We start from the raw sequence: 19,504 nt of genomic DNA on the forward strand, positions 1-19,504 counted from the left end.
GCTTGCAGAGGAAGATTCATGCATAAATTAGCCCATAATAAGCTGGGAAGGAGAACCTTTCAAGATTTAGTAGTGTGGTGGGTTTTTTTAAGAGATGAAGAGGATAAGAAGTTTCCTGTTACAGAGTGGGGGCGGGGTTATGGGGGGGTATGGGGAGTGGGCTCAGAGTTTTCCAATAGTGCTGCAGGAAAAGGAAGTAAGGGCTTGAGGGGGAAGAATAGATTCCTTTCTGCTCCCCACTTGGTAAGAGGGTGCGAAGCAAGGCAGAACAGGGGCTAGATCAGAAACTAAGTATTTCTCATGTGAACTACTTGATGTAGAAATCTAATACGTTGGTGTATTTCTGGGTCATCCAGTCTAATCTGTTGTATTGTAGGTAGAAGTGTTGTAAAGTTTCTTTCATAAGTTTACTTTACAGATGAATATTTTAACATCATGCATGATTTAAAAACAAAAACCCAAGCCCCAGAAATTGCTGTGATTCAGAACGTTACAGATGTGTTTGCACAAGTAACCAGTACTTCTGTGGAATGTTGTAACCAAATTTCACAAGAGATTTTTAGTAATATTAAATTTTCCCACGCATTTTGAAAATACCTACTGAAAGATTGTGTTTGCATCTCTGTGGCCTTAATCAAGCTCATGATTTGCATAGATTCCTTATAATCCAAGTCTTTCTCCTCTATTTTTAACTACCGAGTTCTACATTGGAAAATAAGCTTCTATTTGCATGTGCTCACTGCTGCTTAACGTACGGCTCAGATGTTACGGTTCATGTGTATGACTGAGGAAGGGATTGTTAGCAGAAGTGATCAGCAGCTCTTGCATTCTGCTTCTGAAGATGTGTCTTTTCTTGAGCTCCTTTGCTGGCATTTGAGAACTGACACAGGCTGCGTTTGGGGGTTGGTTTGTTTTTTTCAGTCTTTCTCACTGAAACAAAGTATTACAACGGGAAAAGATTTATTTGTTTCAACAACAGTGTGTTTGCCTGAAGGAATGCTGAAACTGGTCCAGGACAACTGCTTTTAGAATAAATTGGCTAACTCAGCATGTGACCTTCAGAAATGAAGGACAATTTCTACTTGTATAGCAGATAAACTTTACTGTTTTGACTTGACTTACAAGTGTCATGTATCTAAATAATTTAGGTTTATAAAAGACCTCCCAGCTCTGGGACTTCATTTACATGGATCACTTGAGGACAAGTTAGATGACCGACAGATAAAAATGCTGGTTGTGATGATATTACAAATTATTATGCCTCCTGTGAACTTCAGCTATCTTAACAGAATCAGGAAGAAAAAAAGCACAGAAACCTTTTAAATAAAAATTAGTTATTAACAAAATCCTATGATAGTCTTTTAAATCAACTAATACTTCTGTATCTGAATTTCTTATTAAAATGTTCTTAGACTTCTGTGGGAACATGATTCTTTGGTTTAGCAGTTGGGTTTTTTTGAGAATTTATGAAATATGAGTGTATCTGATAAGACAGTCTGAAAGGGATGTTGCAGAGATAGACACCAATTTGCAAAGGTCAGTTAAAACTATAACTGTAGGGTTTGGGTTTTTTGTTTGGTTTGTGGGTTTGTGTTTTTTAATTGCAAAGCAGAACTGACTTTTCTTGTGAGAAAGATCGGAGGAGCTGAGATTACTGGAATGGTGGATCTCTGAAGTGAATTGTTCATGTCTGCTTCTGTCTTCTGCGATTAGCAGTTTTTAAATAAGTATTTTCAGATGAGGTTACAGCATAACTGCTTGTTTCTCCCTCAGTTGTCTGTTTTCTACAAAGGTCATGATCTTGAAAAGTTTTAGGGTCATTCATCTTGTAGATGAAATCATGCTGAGGTCAGGTTTTCCAACAGGCAAAGCAAGAGCTATAGCTTCCTGTGCATGCTGGGAGTGTGGGATCGCTCACTTAAGGATAAGGGTTCCGGACTAAGTAAGAGCACAGATACCAACTGGGGACAGTCTCAGACAGTGTGGCTTTAAACATGCGCTCCCATAAACTGGGCCTCACGTGTGCTATGATTATTTTTTTGTTCATTCCCTGCTGGCTTAAGTAGAAGATGCTATTGATTTCTTTTTACGGACAAGTGAAAATAAATGTTATAGGCAATTGACTTGAAGGCAAAAGCTAGTTCTTCTGGAGTGGAGACTACACCTGGAGTTAAAGCAGGACACATTTGGTGTTTTGAAGCAATGTATTTGGTTTCCTCGTGAATTAATTGCAGGAAGAGTCAATCCCTCTTCCGTGGCCAGAAGGTTTTCTGTCTCTTCTGTCCCTCCTTCCTTTCCCCATCCTCACTAGAGCACTTGGAAGCATTCACACAGGTAATGCTGGGACTCTGCTCTCACGGCAGTTGTCCTTGACTTGCCCACCTCTTCGGTATCTTGTGGGGTCTGAGTGCCTGAAGAGATCTGATGATACAAAGGCCACTCATGCATGAAATTCTAGCAGCATGTTATCTGACTCCTAGGTAGATTCTTTTGAGAGAGATGCTTCTTATCTTACAGCTCATGAATTCTGCAAATTCAAAGGTGTTTAGAGAAAATTCTCACCCATATTAATACTTCCATGGATTACCACAGAATCATGCTAAGATTTATCATCTTGCTCATTGAAAAATGTCATGTTTGTTTTTGATTCAGCTGACAGTTTCTTTGAATGGGTCTGTTCCTGAACACAGTTGTTGCCATGCTCTCAAGGGTGTTGTGGACTTCAAAGTTAGCTTTATGTTCGTACCTTTTGATTAATATGATATGAATGAATGAATGAAACGTTATTATTGTACGGAATGACCCAATCCTTTGCCTGATTCTGTTGTGCTCCAAATGAGAAATAGGGGTAGACAAATTACCAAATTTAGTTTGTCTTTGGTTCAGAACAACCAGAAGACTGTTACAGGTTGAATCCCATTTATTCTACCTTTAGCATGAGTTCAGTGGCAGGAAAAAAATGTCATTGTAAAACTATTCAAATGATGCTCTTAAGCTACAGAAAGAGCACGGGAGAAACCTATTCTCACTATGGGATGTGCAGTTTTGAAGTTCAAAGGAGGCAGAATGAGACTTGGATTATGGGGGAGCAGATATGATGATTGCTGACTAAAGGCCTTGTTGCTTGTTGGGAAGTAGCAAGACTCTCTTAGTGGTTGGAATAAAGATATCCGTAACTTTGTGAAATCCTAATTGCTGATCTTGAAGTGAGGGGGAAGATGTAGATGCTTCATTATCAATAAAGATTTTTTTTTTTTTCAGACTGAATGAAGTTGGACCCTGTGGTGACTTTGTAGAATTTTGTTCTGGTCCTTATAGCTTCTTGCAAGGGTGTTTTTTCTACTCATCAAGTTTCCAACTATAATAAATGTGCTCTGTTGTGCAACAGATAATCTCTGATAAATCTGGGCTTTCTATATGCTTGAGGGGAAGCATTTGGTTGTGGCATGAACTAGAAAAGGAAAACTAAATAACTTCAGGTTTTAGGCTGTTGTCCTGATAGGTCTTGCATTGAGTCAATATTTTTTTTTCTTCTGCTGTAGATGATCCTAATGCATTACAATGGTTTAGAGAAAAAAAATCCGCATTTCGTGTTTCATATTGACGTTCTCACCAAAGAGACTTAAAAGAAATACAGGCTTCTTAATATTTGGTGTTTTAGTAGTAATTTTCCACCTATCAGATTTGTAGTTTTTAGCCAGATCTAGCACTATAGGGAAAGAAATGTGATGCACGTTAGGCTGGACTGTGTAGTTATGGTATTTTTTTACAGTATGGTGTTAGGAACTATACTTAAAAAATTACTGAAAACCAGACAGCTAAAGTTCTTGAGGTTTGTAGTCACAAACATTCTTCTTATAAGTGATTTTATGAAACAAATGATGGATTCTTTTTTGGCATAGTCTAAAGGACCCTGTGTCTGTGGCCTTGGTAAATAAATGACAGAAAGAAAATCTTGTTTCCTCTTTATTTCAGAGGTATTTTTCTTGTTGTTGCTGTGGTTCCTTATTTTAGAGATAACAAATCCTCACGTGCAGTATCCTTTCTGGAAGGGAGGTATTTCTTAAACCTGTTCATTATCTGTAATCAAGCCTGTCTATAAAGAAATAAGATCAGGTACAGCCCTATCCCCTGCTTTAATGCAGCAAATGCCGGAAGAAATTACCTGAGCTGCAGAATAATTTTACAGCTTTCAAAATTTAATGTGAACGCTTCAGTTTTTACCTTTATAAACAGGCTGTCAAGTCTGCATATGCCAATCTGTTATAAAATACACCTACTCATATGAAATTCACAGTTCTCAGTTGCTCAAGATATTTTGGAACCAGTCTAATTTTAGCAATGGCAACAACCCTGGAGCTGATTGAGATCTCTGACTCTTCATCAGTAGATTTGGATTGAGGGTGGCTGTGGCTGAAGTTGTGCTCTCTTTCCTTAAAAATACAACTTTTTAATTATTATTATAATGTAAAGGCTAAATTTTAATATGATTAAGGTTAGTAAGATGTCCAATGGTCTGTTATTACAGAGATCTTAAAAATCTGTCTGTGGTTGTGACTGTGAAATAGTCTGAAACCGTTGTTAACAGTCAGGAAGTAATCTATGCTACAAAGATTTGTTTTTAATTTTCTGAATTGGAAACTACTGGGGAAAAAGGGAAGAGGATATTGTTAGGTTATGTGTAATGGTGCTGGAATAGTTCCAGTCTCCTCATGTTGATATTAAGAGACCTCTACTCCCACTCCCAGTCTAATGAAATGATAGCCGAGTAAAGGAATAACGTGGTGAATCTGAGCACTGATAAGATTTTTCTGGTTTGTTTTTTTAATCAGCTGTCATACATAAAGAACAAATCACTTGTGGTAGGTGAAGATTGTGTTGTATTTTTTTTTAATAGGTATTTAGCATCTTTTGTGAGACTCTGTGGAAGCACACAATATAAGGGTGTTGTGTTTAATGGCAAGGAGCTTAGCATCACTTTAAGAACTTGCTTCATTCTTTAGCATGCACATTTGCTCCTGAGTTTGTAGACCGGTTTAGAGAGGAATAAACAAACAGAAGGGTAGCCATATCAACTGTGTTTTTTAGAGGTACATCTGGGGATATTCTATAGAGAATAGAACAAAATGTGAGTATAGTTCAATGTCTCATAGGGTACTGTGGTAACACTCTGTCTAATCATAATCTGATGCCTGTATGGTTGGAATGTGCCAGATTTTCCAGCAGGCTAATCTCTCTGTAACTGTTCTGGTGTGTGTTTCTCATAATGTATGTAATGAAAGTCATATTTTTAAGAACAGGCTAATTGTTGCAATCAGTTGCTCTATATTTGACTGTCTCTCCCAATTTATAGTAGACTTAACTTTAGAATGCTGATTTCAACAAACAGGATAGAAAAGCTCCCCCTTTGGGAGTTTTTTTAAACCAGCCAAACAAACAAAAAAATCACTGTTTTTAAAATTCACAGATTGAGTCTTGAGTTTGTCCTCTTTTGGACATGCATTTATGCAAGTACCTGACATTGGCAGGTCTATAAAATTATTGGAAGGTGGAGTAGGAAACTATGCTTAGTGTTCAGGAATTTGGTATTGCATTTTGAAGAGTAACATCTAAAATGACACAAACTTCTGCCCTTTATTTCTGCTGTGTTCGTAGATCCCAGAAGGGCTTCACATATGGACTTCAAGTCTTGGTGGTGGCGGAAGATAAAGTGCTGCTTTTTGGTGTTACTGTCTGTGTATGCTGGCGTAGCTGGCATCATCTGGGATGTCTGGAGGGAGACCTAGCAGAGTTTAGTGGGTATTGTCAGGCAATGACACCAATGAGCTGTGTAGCATTCAGGCCCCTTTTTAAAAAATTGAGATTATAAAGACTTTGTGAGATGAAAGATTCAGAAATGGAGTATGAAACATAGCCTATTGTTTACATTCTGAAAAGTTTCTCCTTGTATGTACCTGGATCAGCCTTGGAGATTCTCTTTTCGCTCTAGCTGTTTTTGTATTGCATAGTAAAGACTGTCCTGTTTGGTGTAGGTTTGTTGCCTTGCTCCCACTCCCCAAGTTTGCTTTTAGTTGTTGTTCCAGACAAGATGCAAGCTCAACTTTTAAAGACTCTATATAGTCACTGCCTGATGGAGAGGTTGGCTTCCCATCCTGCCACTAAGAGGAAAGTCCAAGCCCAGGTTTGAGTACATGAGATGACATACATGTCTGCTCTTTGTGTGAGAAGTCCTTCCCTGTGCTATACACATGTGAGTTCTGTTTGCAACTCTGAGAAAGTTCCCACCAAACCTCTAAGGGGTGCAGGCAGGCCAGCCACACAGTCCATAGACGTTACTGAAATGGTCAACTTTTCACCGTAGCAGAATGAGGTAAGTCTGCTGGTTTCATCCATTCTTTTCATGGCCCAAACCAGCCAAATGTAACTCAGGTATCCATGTTGTATTGAAGTTGGCTGGGACTGGGCTGTAGGAATAACCTGTAGCTGCTGTGAAGTTTTTTAGCAGAGCAGCAGAGAGCTGTCCTTGAAGGTGAAGAAAGACAAACCCTTTAAAGGACTGGTGTTGTCCTAGATTTCCTTTAAATTTCTGCTTGCTATCCTTACTGTTGCACATTTTGAGTTTCTTAAGTAGCATTCAAAATGAACTAATATATATGCATTGAAATTCAGCACATATACTGTTCTCTAGAAATAAATTAAGGTCAGCCTGTAGATTCCCAGCTTCTGTCATTTGTGGCTGGTTGCCGCATGGATGAAAAGGAGTTGGCTGAGCTGCTGACTGGATAAGGCTTGATATGGTTTGAGGACAATGATAAAAGAAAATTACTTTCCTAGTCTGTTGAAAAACATGTACCCCAGTGATAACACGTGTGGATTTTTTAAATCTTGTGGGATTATGGTTATTTCTATATGCATAAAAACAGTAAAGCGTAAGAACTCATCACTTTTTGGGAAGGATCAGGTCCCTTTTTCCAGTCAGTCATAGACACTTTTACTGGCGCTATTACCTGTGTAAAGGGCTATAGCCACATGCTATGTATAGAGTTGTGAGCATCTTACATAAGGTAACCAGTGCTGAATGTGATTGATTTAGTGGTTTTGCTGCTGTGTTCCAGATACCACAGAGGGTTTTTCAGTTAATTCCTAGGTGCACTTCAGTGTCATGGTTTTTTCCTTATCTTAGGGGACAAAACAAAGTTTGCAACCCTTGGTGATCTCCTGCTGAGTGATTAACTTTATTCTGTATGGCAGCAATTAAACAAAGTTGTTAGAGCATAAGAAGATATCTATAGGAATGTTGTGTTCTGGGCAGTACTGTGTTTGAAGGACACTGAACTCTGTAGGCTTTGTCCTACAGAGTCACAAACGTTTTAATTCTATTAGTGTTGCTTACAAGGGTGTATTGTTGTTTTCTGTTAGGTTTTTCTAGCTAGGTCTTGGAATGTTTTTATGGTGCACTTCATTTGTTTAACAAAATGTGTATTTTAATTATTATTTGTTTTTTGTAATTGTCCATTTAATTTAAGAAAGTTATCGTTAGTATATACTGTAACATTATATCCGTATTAACTGATGTGATAGCCACAGTTGTAGCTTCAGTGTGATTGCAGTCTTTCAAGCCAGTTCCTTGATGTGGATAATTAATTCTGAAGTTGGGATGTATGTTAAATTATGTGAATTCAACAGGGACCATCATTAAAAGTTTAGAAACTTGAATAATAGCGATAAAACAATAGTTTGAACCATGCACTGTTTTCAAATCCTCCTATAATTTTTCCTTATGGTTTTGGGCAAGTTGTTTCTAGTTTTCCATTGCCTTGTTTGTAAAGTAGTTTCTCATATGATGGGAGCACTCTGAAGTACAATTACGCTAATTAAGACAGTTTAACTCCTTTGAAACATTTTAATTATCCTAAGTCTTCTGAACTGTACCCTTATAAAGTGAATTTGGTACTTTCCAAAGCATTTGGAAAATGGTAGCTGGAAGTGTTACCCAGAAGAAGTAGTAATCATATTTTTATTTTCTGCATTGAATACTGCAATTGGACATATGCCAGCTGAGTACAATTTTGTGAGGGGAAGAGGACAGAGTTTTCCTTTGTACGGTAGAAATTAAAATGTTAACGTCAATGTTAAGGACTTGCAGAATGGGATATTTATTGGTGAGGGAGAAAAGCTTAAGCTGAAAGACCAGGTTATGGCCTTAGGCCAGTATGGATTTTTATGAGAGATGTTCCGGATTATTGCTGGTAGGTGTGAGGAGCCTTGTGTTTGGATGCTGCCTATGGCTATCTAAAATACCAACTCAGTAAGTTTTAAGGACAAGGGTATCTCATCAGTTCCACTTTTGTCAAAAGTTAATCTCTGTTAAAATAGCATGAATTCTAATGTGTCTGGAACTAGAAACAATGTTCATTTTAATCTTTGCCCTGAGTTTCAGATAAGGGAACTTGGAACATGGAGAAACCTCATGGAGGTGTGACCTGGTACCAGTTTTATCAGGCAAATTCTTCTGCATCAATTTTGAAAAGCTTTAATAAAACTTGCTGAGTCGCAGCCTCTTAAAGAATAGAGTTCCTTTTCAGTTATGTTTTGCTATGTTTTTTGCTTGGATTCATTGGGCACATTGCCACCATTAGCCTGGGGTGGCTGTTTAATAGAACCTGCTTGATTAAACCTTGGTCTATGCTGCTTGCTCCCTGCCCTCAGACAAACACCCACACAGCAGGACCTTCAAGTTACTTGGCCTGATCCTAAGCCAATATTTCTGTGACCAGATGAAAATGATTATGGTCAAAGACTTTGCATCTGTTGGCTATCCCTAGCACGGGTGCTTTTTGCCTCATGCCAGAGCTATGTAGTTTGTTGTTGTTCAGGTTTGGTTTTTAAACTCAATCACACTTGCTCCACTCTCTAGTGAAAAATGTACTGATGTGCGATCTGTCAGAAAAGGATTTATGAAAACTTTCCTGTTGTATAAGTCTGTAAAAGTTCTTGAAATGTGTTCAAAGTTCACTAGAGTTTCTCTGTATATTCAACATGAAGTAGAAATACTTCCCCCTGCCTCAAGTGTTTTGTAAGAGCATAGGTCTTTAGGGAGTTGAATGGTATACTTACCTATCACACATACCATTTGACATTATTTATTGAATTCTTAAAAGAGGGGAAGTAGCTAATAAAGTACCTGTTTTTTTTTTTCTTTGGCCCTTTAATACCATTTTATTGAGTAACCGGAATTGTGTATTTCATCAGATTGCATTGCTGACTTGGTATTGAAGTTTTAAATATATTTCTTTCTCAAATTATCTTGAGATTACTGTTAAATAGGAGATATTACTAGTTAAAATACCAGTTGGTGGAGATCTTTTGGAAAGTCCTTTAAACAGCTAGTATGTTTGCATAATAGTTGACTGGGTAAGTATTCATATAGCCTTGCATTTCTGCCAAAGCAAGTAAATGGTATTTAAGTATTTAGAGGAGGCTATGTTTATGATTCTGAAGCATCTGGTGAAAAAACAACTGGTGAGATCTAGTATATGGTATCTTTGGAGTTCTTCAGCCTTGATAACCATTTATTTTAGGTAAGTATTTCATTACCCTCATTTTTGCTCAATGTTCACAAAACCCAGTCTCCTAGAAGCATGTTGTTTGCAGCTCTGCAAGATTGCCATCTTTTCCTACATGCTATAATTTCTCAGGTTGTTTTGTTTGGGTTTTTTTTTTTTAACATCTTCATCATTCCTCATTTGTATCTTAAAATCCTGCCTAGAGTGCCTGACTGTTAAGTGGTGACAGACTCACAGTAGCAGTGGTGTTAAGCAATGCTGTTGAAGGCGTTGTGTGCCAAACGGCATGCCCGGTCTCGACGCGACCTTCAGTCTGAACTTCTGAGTAACTGAATGCAATGCTTGCATCTGTAGAACTAGTTCAAGGGTAGCTGTATCAGTGGGGTGGTGTGCCTGTTTAAGTAGACATGCCAAAAGAAGGGTATATTGCAGTGCTGTAGTGACTACATTGTTTTGGGATTCAAGCTGATATGTCTGCATGGAGCTGTTCTGTACTGCATAGTTTAAGCTATGGCCGATTTTAAATGTTCAGAGTTGGTTTTGGTTCTGTGAAAAACATAATTTTGTCTTCACAGTCTCAGTAAGCTATCTGAGTTATGGAGTTAATACTTTGCAGTTTATTTGCATAGATAGCAGAACTGTATGAGAGGGAATGAGCATTTATTTACTCTTTAAATTTTGGACTAATTAATGACATCAAAAGCAAATTCTGAGAGATAAGATATGAGCTTATTACCTGTAAAGTTACACATTTCTTGGTTCTGCATCTGTCTTGAGCCAAGTTCTTATAAAGGACTAATTCATGAAAATAAAGGGCTGCTCAGCTGGGAGCAAAGAAGGAATCTGAATTATTGTATCAGTAGATCCTGATGAATCCTTCTGCTTAAGAAGCAGACATGTCAGCTTCTGAAGTTACTCCTGAATGTGTACTTGGTGAACAGCTCTTAAGAGCTGTTAATAGCCTAATTTTAGTAGTGAATAACTTGTTAGCCCTTGAAAAGTTCTGAGTGTTTCCCCCTTCAACAAAAGTACAAAGTCAGAAGTTGTATGTTTAAAATATTGTGATAGGGGGTCCCTTCCAACTTGAGATATTCTATGATTGTATTTCATTTTAGTTAGCATAGAGGAATAAAAGTTTATTTTAGAAGAGAAGGATCCAATCTTATGTTAATTTGTCATGTGTGTTGGTTGTTAAGATTTGCATCCAAGTATTGGAATGGGTGAATATTTTGGGGGTAGTTGCAAGGCATTTTGTAAGTTGCTGTCCTTCCCGTTTCTCCATGGAAAATCTGTGCAGAATGAGAATGTATTTCTCTTTGGTGGTTCCCAAATCATTTAGGTCACCTCAAAGTAATCCATTCCTTTAGTTTCAGCTGCAGAAGGATATCCTGTTATTCCAAATGTATCAGGAGAAAGAGACCCTTCAAACCTTTAGCCTAACATGCTTGGTCTTGCTTCCTTAGAGATCAATGTTGCACCAAATCCCAAACACATTGAAACACCCTGCTTGAAATAAAGCAGATTGTAATTCTGTTACAACTGAATTTCTCTTTTTTTTTTTTTTTTTTTTAAATGTGGAGGGAATACATTCTCAAAGGCTTTCAAAGATTTCATGTAAATGCTTGTTTGAGAGGAGTAACAACTATTTCTGAGTTAAGGTTCAGCACCAGAACTCAGGTTTCTCAGGTGGAGCAGCTGCTGAGTGACTTCTGCTTAAAAGGTGGATTTACTTTTTGCAAAACTTGCAGTGCGCTGAGTTTTCATGTGTAGTCAGACTGCATCTGGAATTTTTCTTGTCATATTTTTGGCTTCCATTTTGCCCAATGTTTTTTTTGAAGCAAGCACAATGTTAACTATAGATATGCATTGTGGTTTTAGCGGATACTGAAAATTACTGAGAAAAATGATCACCTGTACTTACTGATAGGTGTAGGCGGTTATAATTTCCTATCAATCTCATCCCCTCCCCGTATTCCTCCACTTGGCCATTTCTCATCCCATGAATTTCAGAGGTGGGGATGGCAAAGAGGCTGGATCTGGACAGGACACAGACTTCTAGATAAAAGCAAGAGAGGCTGAAACTAATTCAAGTTAATTTTTCAGCACAGCAAAACAAAATGGTTTGGGACTGGATGAAGGAGAAACTGAAGTCCACCAGAAATGCCATATGGAATTTAGATGGGGGTTAGTGGGTTGTTGAATTGTAACTGATGAGTCCGTGGAAGTGTGTCAGCACTGTTGGTACTGGTGCTTATGAACATCTGTTGATGATACCTGAATCCTGCAAAACCTTACCATAGGTAGTAAGCTGGTTATGTTGTATTGCAAGGTCTTTGAATGCTACTTCATTTTCCTGTTCTGTTGGTATTGCCTCTAAATCACTTTAAACTGTGATTATTTAAATGATAATACTGTGTTTTGGCTTTGTACTTCAGAGCAAGCAGTTTCATATACCATGTAGGGGTCTGCTGGTGGCCAGCATTCAAGAGTTTTGTGCTTGTCCTCTGGCAAACACAAACTTGCCCGGTGAAATTAATGTTCTTTCAAGAAGTATAATTAGTTTAAAACATAATAGTATTTCAGAAGTGAAAGTGGATTGACAGTGGCTTGTAAAATCAAGTAAGATCCTTGTGGTTCCTAGGTACTTCTAGGAGAGTTTTCCAGGCGTGGGCTACGATGCAACTGTGCTGCTTTTTCATGGTGGTAGATAGTATCCTGGAATTTCAGGAAAAGTGTCCTCCAAAAGTCTCTGTAGATGTATTTGCAGTTATCTATATGGTTTCAGAGGGAAATGGATATGGATTAACAAAGTTTCTTTATGTGGGAGTTTGGAATTTTTGAAGCCTGTGTGAAAAGGAAACCTACTTTTAATATCTAAGTGTAATTTATGCATAAAACCAGATTGGCTTTTCAGCTTCGTGATCCATACCAAATTAAAATGAACCATTATACTTGTACTGATTGGTGTGATAAAGTCAGAACTAAAAATATTCCTCTCTGTGTTTGTTTTTTTTTTGTATACAGAAAAGATGAAAAGGAGTATGCACTGAAGCAAATTGAAGGTACAGGGATATCCATGTCGGCCTGTAGAGAGATTGCAGTAAGTGTACAAAAATGAAACTATTTTTACTGACACCATTATTCAACGGATAAGTTTTTTTATATTTATTTCTCCATTTTCTCCGAATTAAATAACATAAAGTTTATCTGAATGTTTTCCTTGAAGTATGCAAGCATGAAAGTTATTTAAACGTAAGAATTTCTTAAAATGTTTTCTAAATAATACTTTTTCCAGAGTAGAGAGAGGTGTTATTGCTAGGTAATGGTAATGCCTCTTTCTAATATAGTTTTGTTTTATCTTCTTTTATGTTTTGAAAGGGAAATAGACGTGAACCTTTTAATGAAGATTTATTTTAAAACTGGATGTTTTTAAAATGACTTGAAGGAAAAAGGTTCTGAAAGATTACAACTGTTACTTTAAGTCCACTTGTTAATAATGTGTTTTGTTTCAGATGAATGGTAGCTTACTCTTCTTTAGCACCTGAGAACAATTTGTTCTCCTGTTCCTTATTTGCTTTGCTAAGTACAGAGAAATTTCATAGCAGGATAAGCAGGTTTATTGTATTATTACATGTGTCTTAGGAAAAAAATGGATTCAGAAACCGCACACTTTTGAGCACAGCAGTGCCCATACATATGTGTGTGTATATATATAATTCTTTCAAAGTTGGTAAGAATTGGGTGTTTGTATATGAAGATAGATTTTGATCTTTAAATGGTTGTTTTATGACAGAAAATGTCTGTTACTGTCAAAGTATTGGATAGTGAGTAAAATCTTGTAATGCATGAATTTTGCAATGGAAGAAAGTAGTGTGTTTGCTTGATTAAATATTTACCTTGTTTGAATGCTGTCACTATGCTTTTTGACGTCTTAAAAAAACCAAACCAAAAGCAACCAACCTCCCTTTCCCTCCCCAACCCCAAAAATTCAAACCCTACCCGTTTTCTGTGGGAGTTAAGAATGTGGAAGAAGCATCAGTGTACTTGGTTCTGTGTGTGTTCAGAATATTTTAATAACTCCATAACCTGAAGACACTTGAGAATGTGTTTGAGAAGTATGTTGCTGAACTAAAAGGCATCCAGTTTTGCAATTCAAGAACATTTTGTGTGTAATATTGCCTGGACACTCAGAATAAGAACTACTAGCTAACTTTCCCTCAGGGAAAAGGTGGACTACTCCTCTCTTCTGATGTTACAGACCAACTTGATGTGTCTTTCCTTAGGACTTTGAAAAACATGAAGTCTCTCTTACCGCTACTAATATGAGCTTTTTGTGGAAGAAGGCTTATGTCAGTGAAAACATCATATAGGCGGTGGTTTCTGGAGCAAGTGATGATTACTTCTATTCAACAGTAGGGTGATACTTGCTGAAGGAATCCATATTTTAGCCAGTTCTGTTGTACTGAATATGAAAATACTAGAGGGGATTCTTACATAATAAAGAGTTGGGGTGGGAAGCTAATTTCTGCCTTGTAACTTGATTCTGTTCTGAAGATAACTTTAATGCCAACTATTTCTGTGTTCTTGTTATGAGGCAGATTATTGCTGCGCTTAAGCAATAGCATTTTTGAAGAGTAGGGCTGGAAAATATGAATAAGAGTAATGAAATGTAGAGTTCTCATTTTTGCATGACTAGTTAACAAATGTGACACCTCTCTCAACTCAAGACTTGTATTAGCTTATTTTTGAACCAGTGATGGATGAAATGTTTTCATTACTGCTTGAATATCAGGGTGGGATTTCTATTGTTTTTGTAACGTGGGCAAAAAATTTTTCCTGAATTCCTAGAGCTATTTATAAATAAAATAGCTCTAGGATTTTTTTATTTTAGTTTGCACTGTAGAAGGTGGAGGAGAAATAAAATACATTTTTAGACATTAAGGCCTTAATAAAACTCCATTCCTTTCCATTCAGAGGCGGGACATCAGGGCATATTCATTGTGATGTAGTTTGAAGGTATATTGGAAGCCTGCAAAACAAAAGAGCGTATGATTATGCTACTGGGTATTAGGGGAAGGATATAGATTTCTTGATGCAGGATGAACTTTCCTGTATCCTTTGATTTGGAAGAAGGAAACTAAAGAGTTGAATGTAATCAAGTGTGGAGATAGACAAGGAGAGTAAACTGAATTTATAAATAATCTGATGCATGTCCTGGGAAAAGTTTTTCTTCATTATGCTGAAAAGGTAACTTAAATACTTTTTTGGGGAAAAGAAGGCTTTTATTCAGTTCTGTTTTCTTTGTGTTCTATTTTTTGCTCCTTACCTTATCTAAGCAGCTTTCTCTGAATGACTGATGGAGACAGAAGAAACAGACCAGAGGGGTATTACTTGTTAGGGCTGTTTTTTACCTGTGAAGTATCTTGGCCATTATCTGTTCAGAATCAATAGGTATAACTCTAAAAGTCTGCAAACAGCTAATGGTAGTGGAATTTTGTATTTTTTAATCAAAAAAGCACCAGAGTGATACAGCTTTATCTGAGATTTCTTGTCCCAAAGGCTTTATTTCCTGTGAGAGGATTATGCTGGTTACTTCAAGTATTTTGCTTCCCACAACGAAGAGACTATAAACTTCTAATTGTGGATTTTGGGTGAAACTAATTCAGAGAAAAGAAAAACATAAGCCTTCCCTTAATCGGTGCCCTTCAGTTGCTACTTTCAAAATATCTGGGTAGGCAGTCTGTCCCTGAGCGTGGAAGGACTTCAGTGCAATTGTTTGTGAGAAAAGTACAGTCTCATTGTGTGTATTTATAAAAGAAGGGTAGGAGAAAGCAGTAAAATGTCTTTTTCAGAGAAAGAGATTAATTCAGTGATAATTGGACAGTGGATATTAGGCTATGCTGCTGGGACCCCAAACTGTTTGCAGCTGTCTCCTTTGGAACTTATTTTAGTGGCTAAGTCACCTCCAAAGATTGTGGTTGTCTGTTGCTTTTAACATCATGAATTGCAGAAACTAAAGGCTGAATGGTAGTAGAGGTTAATCTGGAAATTCTCAGAAAAACTGTAGTCTTCAACAACTTGGGGAGCTACGATATGATTATTGTTATTGGCTTATTTAGCTGATATAGTGGAGTTTAGGATCGTAAGGGGAGGGAGCACACTAAAAAGCAAGTTCACAACCCTGGACTTCAGGAGAGCAGGCTTCAACCTCTTCAGATATCTGCTTGGAAGAATCCTATGAGATACAGCCCTGGAGAGAAGAGGGATCCAGGAGAGGTCCTTGATATTCAAGAATCACCTTGTCCAAGCTCAACAAAGGTCCATCCCAACAAGTAGGAAAGCAAGCAAGGGCAGCAGGAGGCCTGCATGGATGAACAAGATGCTCCTTATTGAACTCGGACATAAAAAAGGAGCATATATGAGGTAGAACCAGGGATTGGTAACATAGGAAGAGTATAGAGTTGCTGTTTGATCTTGCAATGATAGGGGTTAGGAAGGCCAAGGCTGACCTGGAGTTGAATTTGGCACGGAACCTGAAGGGCAACAAGAAAGGATTCTGAAAGTACATAAACAGCAAAAGGGCAACTGCGGAAAACATAAGCCTGGTGCTGAATGGGAACAAATGATGTGGAAAAGGCTGAGGTACTCAATAACTCTTTTTGCCTGAGTCTTCACTGGTAAGACCAGCTTTCAGGAATCTCATGCTCCTGAGATCAGAGGAAAAGCCGAGCAAGGAAGACTTACCTTGGTGGGGGAGGAGCAGGCGAGGGAGCACTTATACAAACTGGACATACATAAGTGTCTGGCGCCCGATGAGTTGCACTCATAAATGCTGAGGGAGCTGCCTGATGTTATTGTGAGACCACTCTCAGTTCTCTTTGAAAGATCATGGTGACTGGGAGAGATTCCTGAGGAATGGAAGAGAACAAATGTCACTCCTGCCTCCAAGAAGGAGGATCAGGAGAGCTACAGGTTGGTCAGCCTCACCTCAGTCCTTGGGAGGGTGATAAAGAAAATCATCCTGGAAACCATTTCCAAACACATGAAGGACAAGATGATTGGGAGTAGTCAGCATGGATTTATGAAGGAGAAATTGTCCCTAACCAATCTGATAGCCAGGCATCTCATCGTAGGCAGCTTGGTGAAGGAGGTGAATGCTGTGGATTCTGTTTATTGTGACTTCAGCAAGGCTTTTGATACTGTTTCCCGTAGCATCCTCCTAGACAAGCTAACAAAGTACAGTGAATTGAAAACTGGCTGAACAGCTGGACCCAGGAGGGGTTGTGCTAAGTCCAGCTAGAGACAAGTCACTAGTGGTGTACCTCAGGGGTTGATACTGGGATTGGTACTGTTTAGTATCTTCATTAACGAACTGTACGCTGGGACAGAGTTCATCCTCAGCAAGTTTGCGGTTGACACAAAACTCTGAGAAGTGGCTGATACACCAGATGGTTGTGCTGCTGTTCAGAGGGACCTCAAGAGTCTGGAGAAATGGGCTGAGAGGAATCTCATGAAATTCAACCAAGGGAAATGCAAGGTCTTGCATCTGGGGTGGAATAACTCCAGGCACCAGTGTATGCTGGGAGCTGACTGGCTGGGAAACAACTCTGCAGAGAAGGCCCTGGGGGCCTGCTGGGCAGCAAGCTGACCACAAGCCGGAAATGCACCCTCAGGGCAAGGACAAACAGCATCCTGGGCTACATTAGGCAGAGCATTGCCAGCAAGTCAAGAGAGATGATCCTTCCACTCTAATTCAGTGCTGCTGAGGCCACACCTGGAGTTCTGTGTCCAGTCCTGGGCTCCCCAGTACACAAGACGTGGAACAACTGGTGTCAGCCTAGTGCAGGCCATAAAGATGATGAAGGGACTGGAGTATCTGACATAGGAGGGGGAGCTGGGACTGTTTAGCCTGGAGAAGAGAAGGCTTGGGGGGTCTTATCAACATATGTAAATACCTGATGGGAGGGAATGAAGAAGTGGGAACCAAACTCTTCTCAGTGGTTCCCAGTGACAGGACAAGAGGCAATGGGCACTCGTTAAAAATACATAAAATGCCATCTGAATACAAAAAGGTGATGCTTTACTATGAAGGTAACTGAGCACTGGAATAGGTTGTGAAGTCTCCCATCTGTGGAAATGCTTAGAGCCTGTCTGGAGACAGTCTTGGGCAGCCTGCTCTACCTGACCTTGCTTGAGCGGGGAGGTTGGGCTGGATCTCAAGAGTTCCCTATCAACATGAAAGATTCTGTGATTCTGTAAACAAACTTCTAGTATTTCTGTCCATTTAGCAGAAATATAGCCATGTCATTCAGATGTATTTCTAATAAGCACATAACCATTTTGTACTAATGAAATAATACATTTATATACTACCTGGCAGTGAAATACGATGAAGAAACATTTGTTTGATAAGTTCCAGTAAAAGATGTAAGACCCTCTTATAACCCAAGTTGCTCTTCTGAGGTTCCTGACTGGTCACTGAAATTAGGTATCCTACACAAAGCTCTTGGAAAATTTTTGAAGAGTCTGAGCTTTATTTCCAAATTTATTTTTTGGGTCTGTTTGTCACCAACCACACATTTACTCTAGTACTTATAACAGTACACTGGTATGAGTTGTGCATATTTGACAAAGAACCAAAACCAAACCAAAAACCAATGACATGAAAAATAAGTTCAGTTTTCCTCCAAAAAACAGTCAATGTTTTTAGTGTATTCTGGCTGTTCTCTTACTGAGACAGTTCCATGTAAGTATATTAAATATAGTAGTAAAAATGTCCTGGAAACCAATGAAATATTTGTAACAGTTGCTTGTACTGCAGTGAATACAGTCTTGCTCTGAAATTCTTAACCCAAAAGAGGATAGTTTAAGAATGTCTACAGGCTGTGCTTTGGGGGGGGGGGGAAAAGATCTTATAAAAAGACAAAGATGACTACTACGAAAGGTGTCATGTGAACCAATGACTTGAGTTAGGTCCTAGGAGGCTCTTCTGTCAACTTCTGGTCCTTTCTAGCTTTTCTCCCGCCCCCTAACACTGAGAACTTTCCCTCTTTCAAGGATAACTTACCAACTCTCCTATCTACTCTGTAAATAGTGCACTTAATTCTAAACTTCATTGGATTTTGCTGTATCAGGGTGTGTTTGGTTTTTTTTTTTAATAGCTCAGTAGCCTTTTTTCTATGGGGAAAAGAATTAGAGTAGGCTGTTACAGATTATTTAAATGGGAGCAGTAGAGCCACAAACCAGGAGCATTTCTCTCCTAGCTTTGTTTAAGAGTGCCCTGCGTGGATGTTGGGTCTGGGATGTGTTACCATGTTAGTTGCCACATCCTGTGCCTGTGTGTGCTAGTTGTTAGTGAGGCTGCTCCTTCTGGGAGACCTTGACACGTTGCCAGTACACTGTGGGATACCAGTGGGAGCATTAGTTGGCCTTTGTATTCATTCTTGCATTTATGGGCACAGGCTAAAATAATGCAGACTGTAATGTTAAATGAGTTACTGAAAGCTCATTCGAACAATTTAGTGTGCACAAATTATTCTGAGGCCTTTTGCCTATTGATGCGGTGTATGTTACAAAGTGCTAGAGGGTACAAATATTTTGGCATCCGCAGTTTGAGGGCAAAGTTTTTGAAGCTTTACAGGTTAAATGTTAGGTATTTGTAACTTTTTTGTTTGTCAGCTCTCTTGAGCAAGGCTTGGTCTCATGGTATTTATGTTCTTTTCTACCTCCCTGCTGTCTGTGGCCTTCCATTGCATGTAGGCAGCTCTTCTGGGGCTGCATCTCTGTCCTCTTGGCTTTGGGGGTCTGTGGTGTTGTGGCGCTGCAGCTGAGCCAGGGAGGTCCAGCTAGACGTACTGTCTCCATCTTGAAGCACTTTGTGCCTTTGCCTTGTGCTTCTCAGCAGTGCTGCTGGCAGCATGGCACAGGGGCACTCAAGG

General features: G+C 38.8%; 1 protein-coding gene across 1 annotated transcript in view; it reads left to right on the plus strand.

Annotated features, from left to right (window-relative positions):
• CDK19 (cyclin dependent kinase 19) overlaps positions 1–19,504 on the plus strand; it is a 136,282-nt gene that overhangs the window by 7,022 nt on the left and 109,756 nt on the right. Inside the window, exon 2 of the mRNA XM_064447463.1 lies at positions 12,591–12,666. Within this exon, the coding sequence (XP_064303533.1) occupies positions 12,591–12,666 (76 nt within the window). The remainder of the gene's footprint in view (positions 1–12,590; positions 12,667–19,504) is intronic.

The sequence above is a fragment of the Phalacrocorax carbo genome, chromosome 3 (genome assembly GCF_963921805.1).
Source record: "Phalacrocorax carbo chromosome 3, bPhaCar2.1, whole genome shotgun sequence".
Classification (NCBI taxonomy): Eukaryota; Metazoa; Chordata; class Aves; order Suliformes; family Phalacrocoracidae; genus Phalacrocorax; species Phalacrocorax carbo.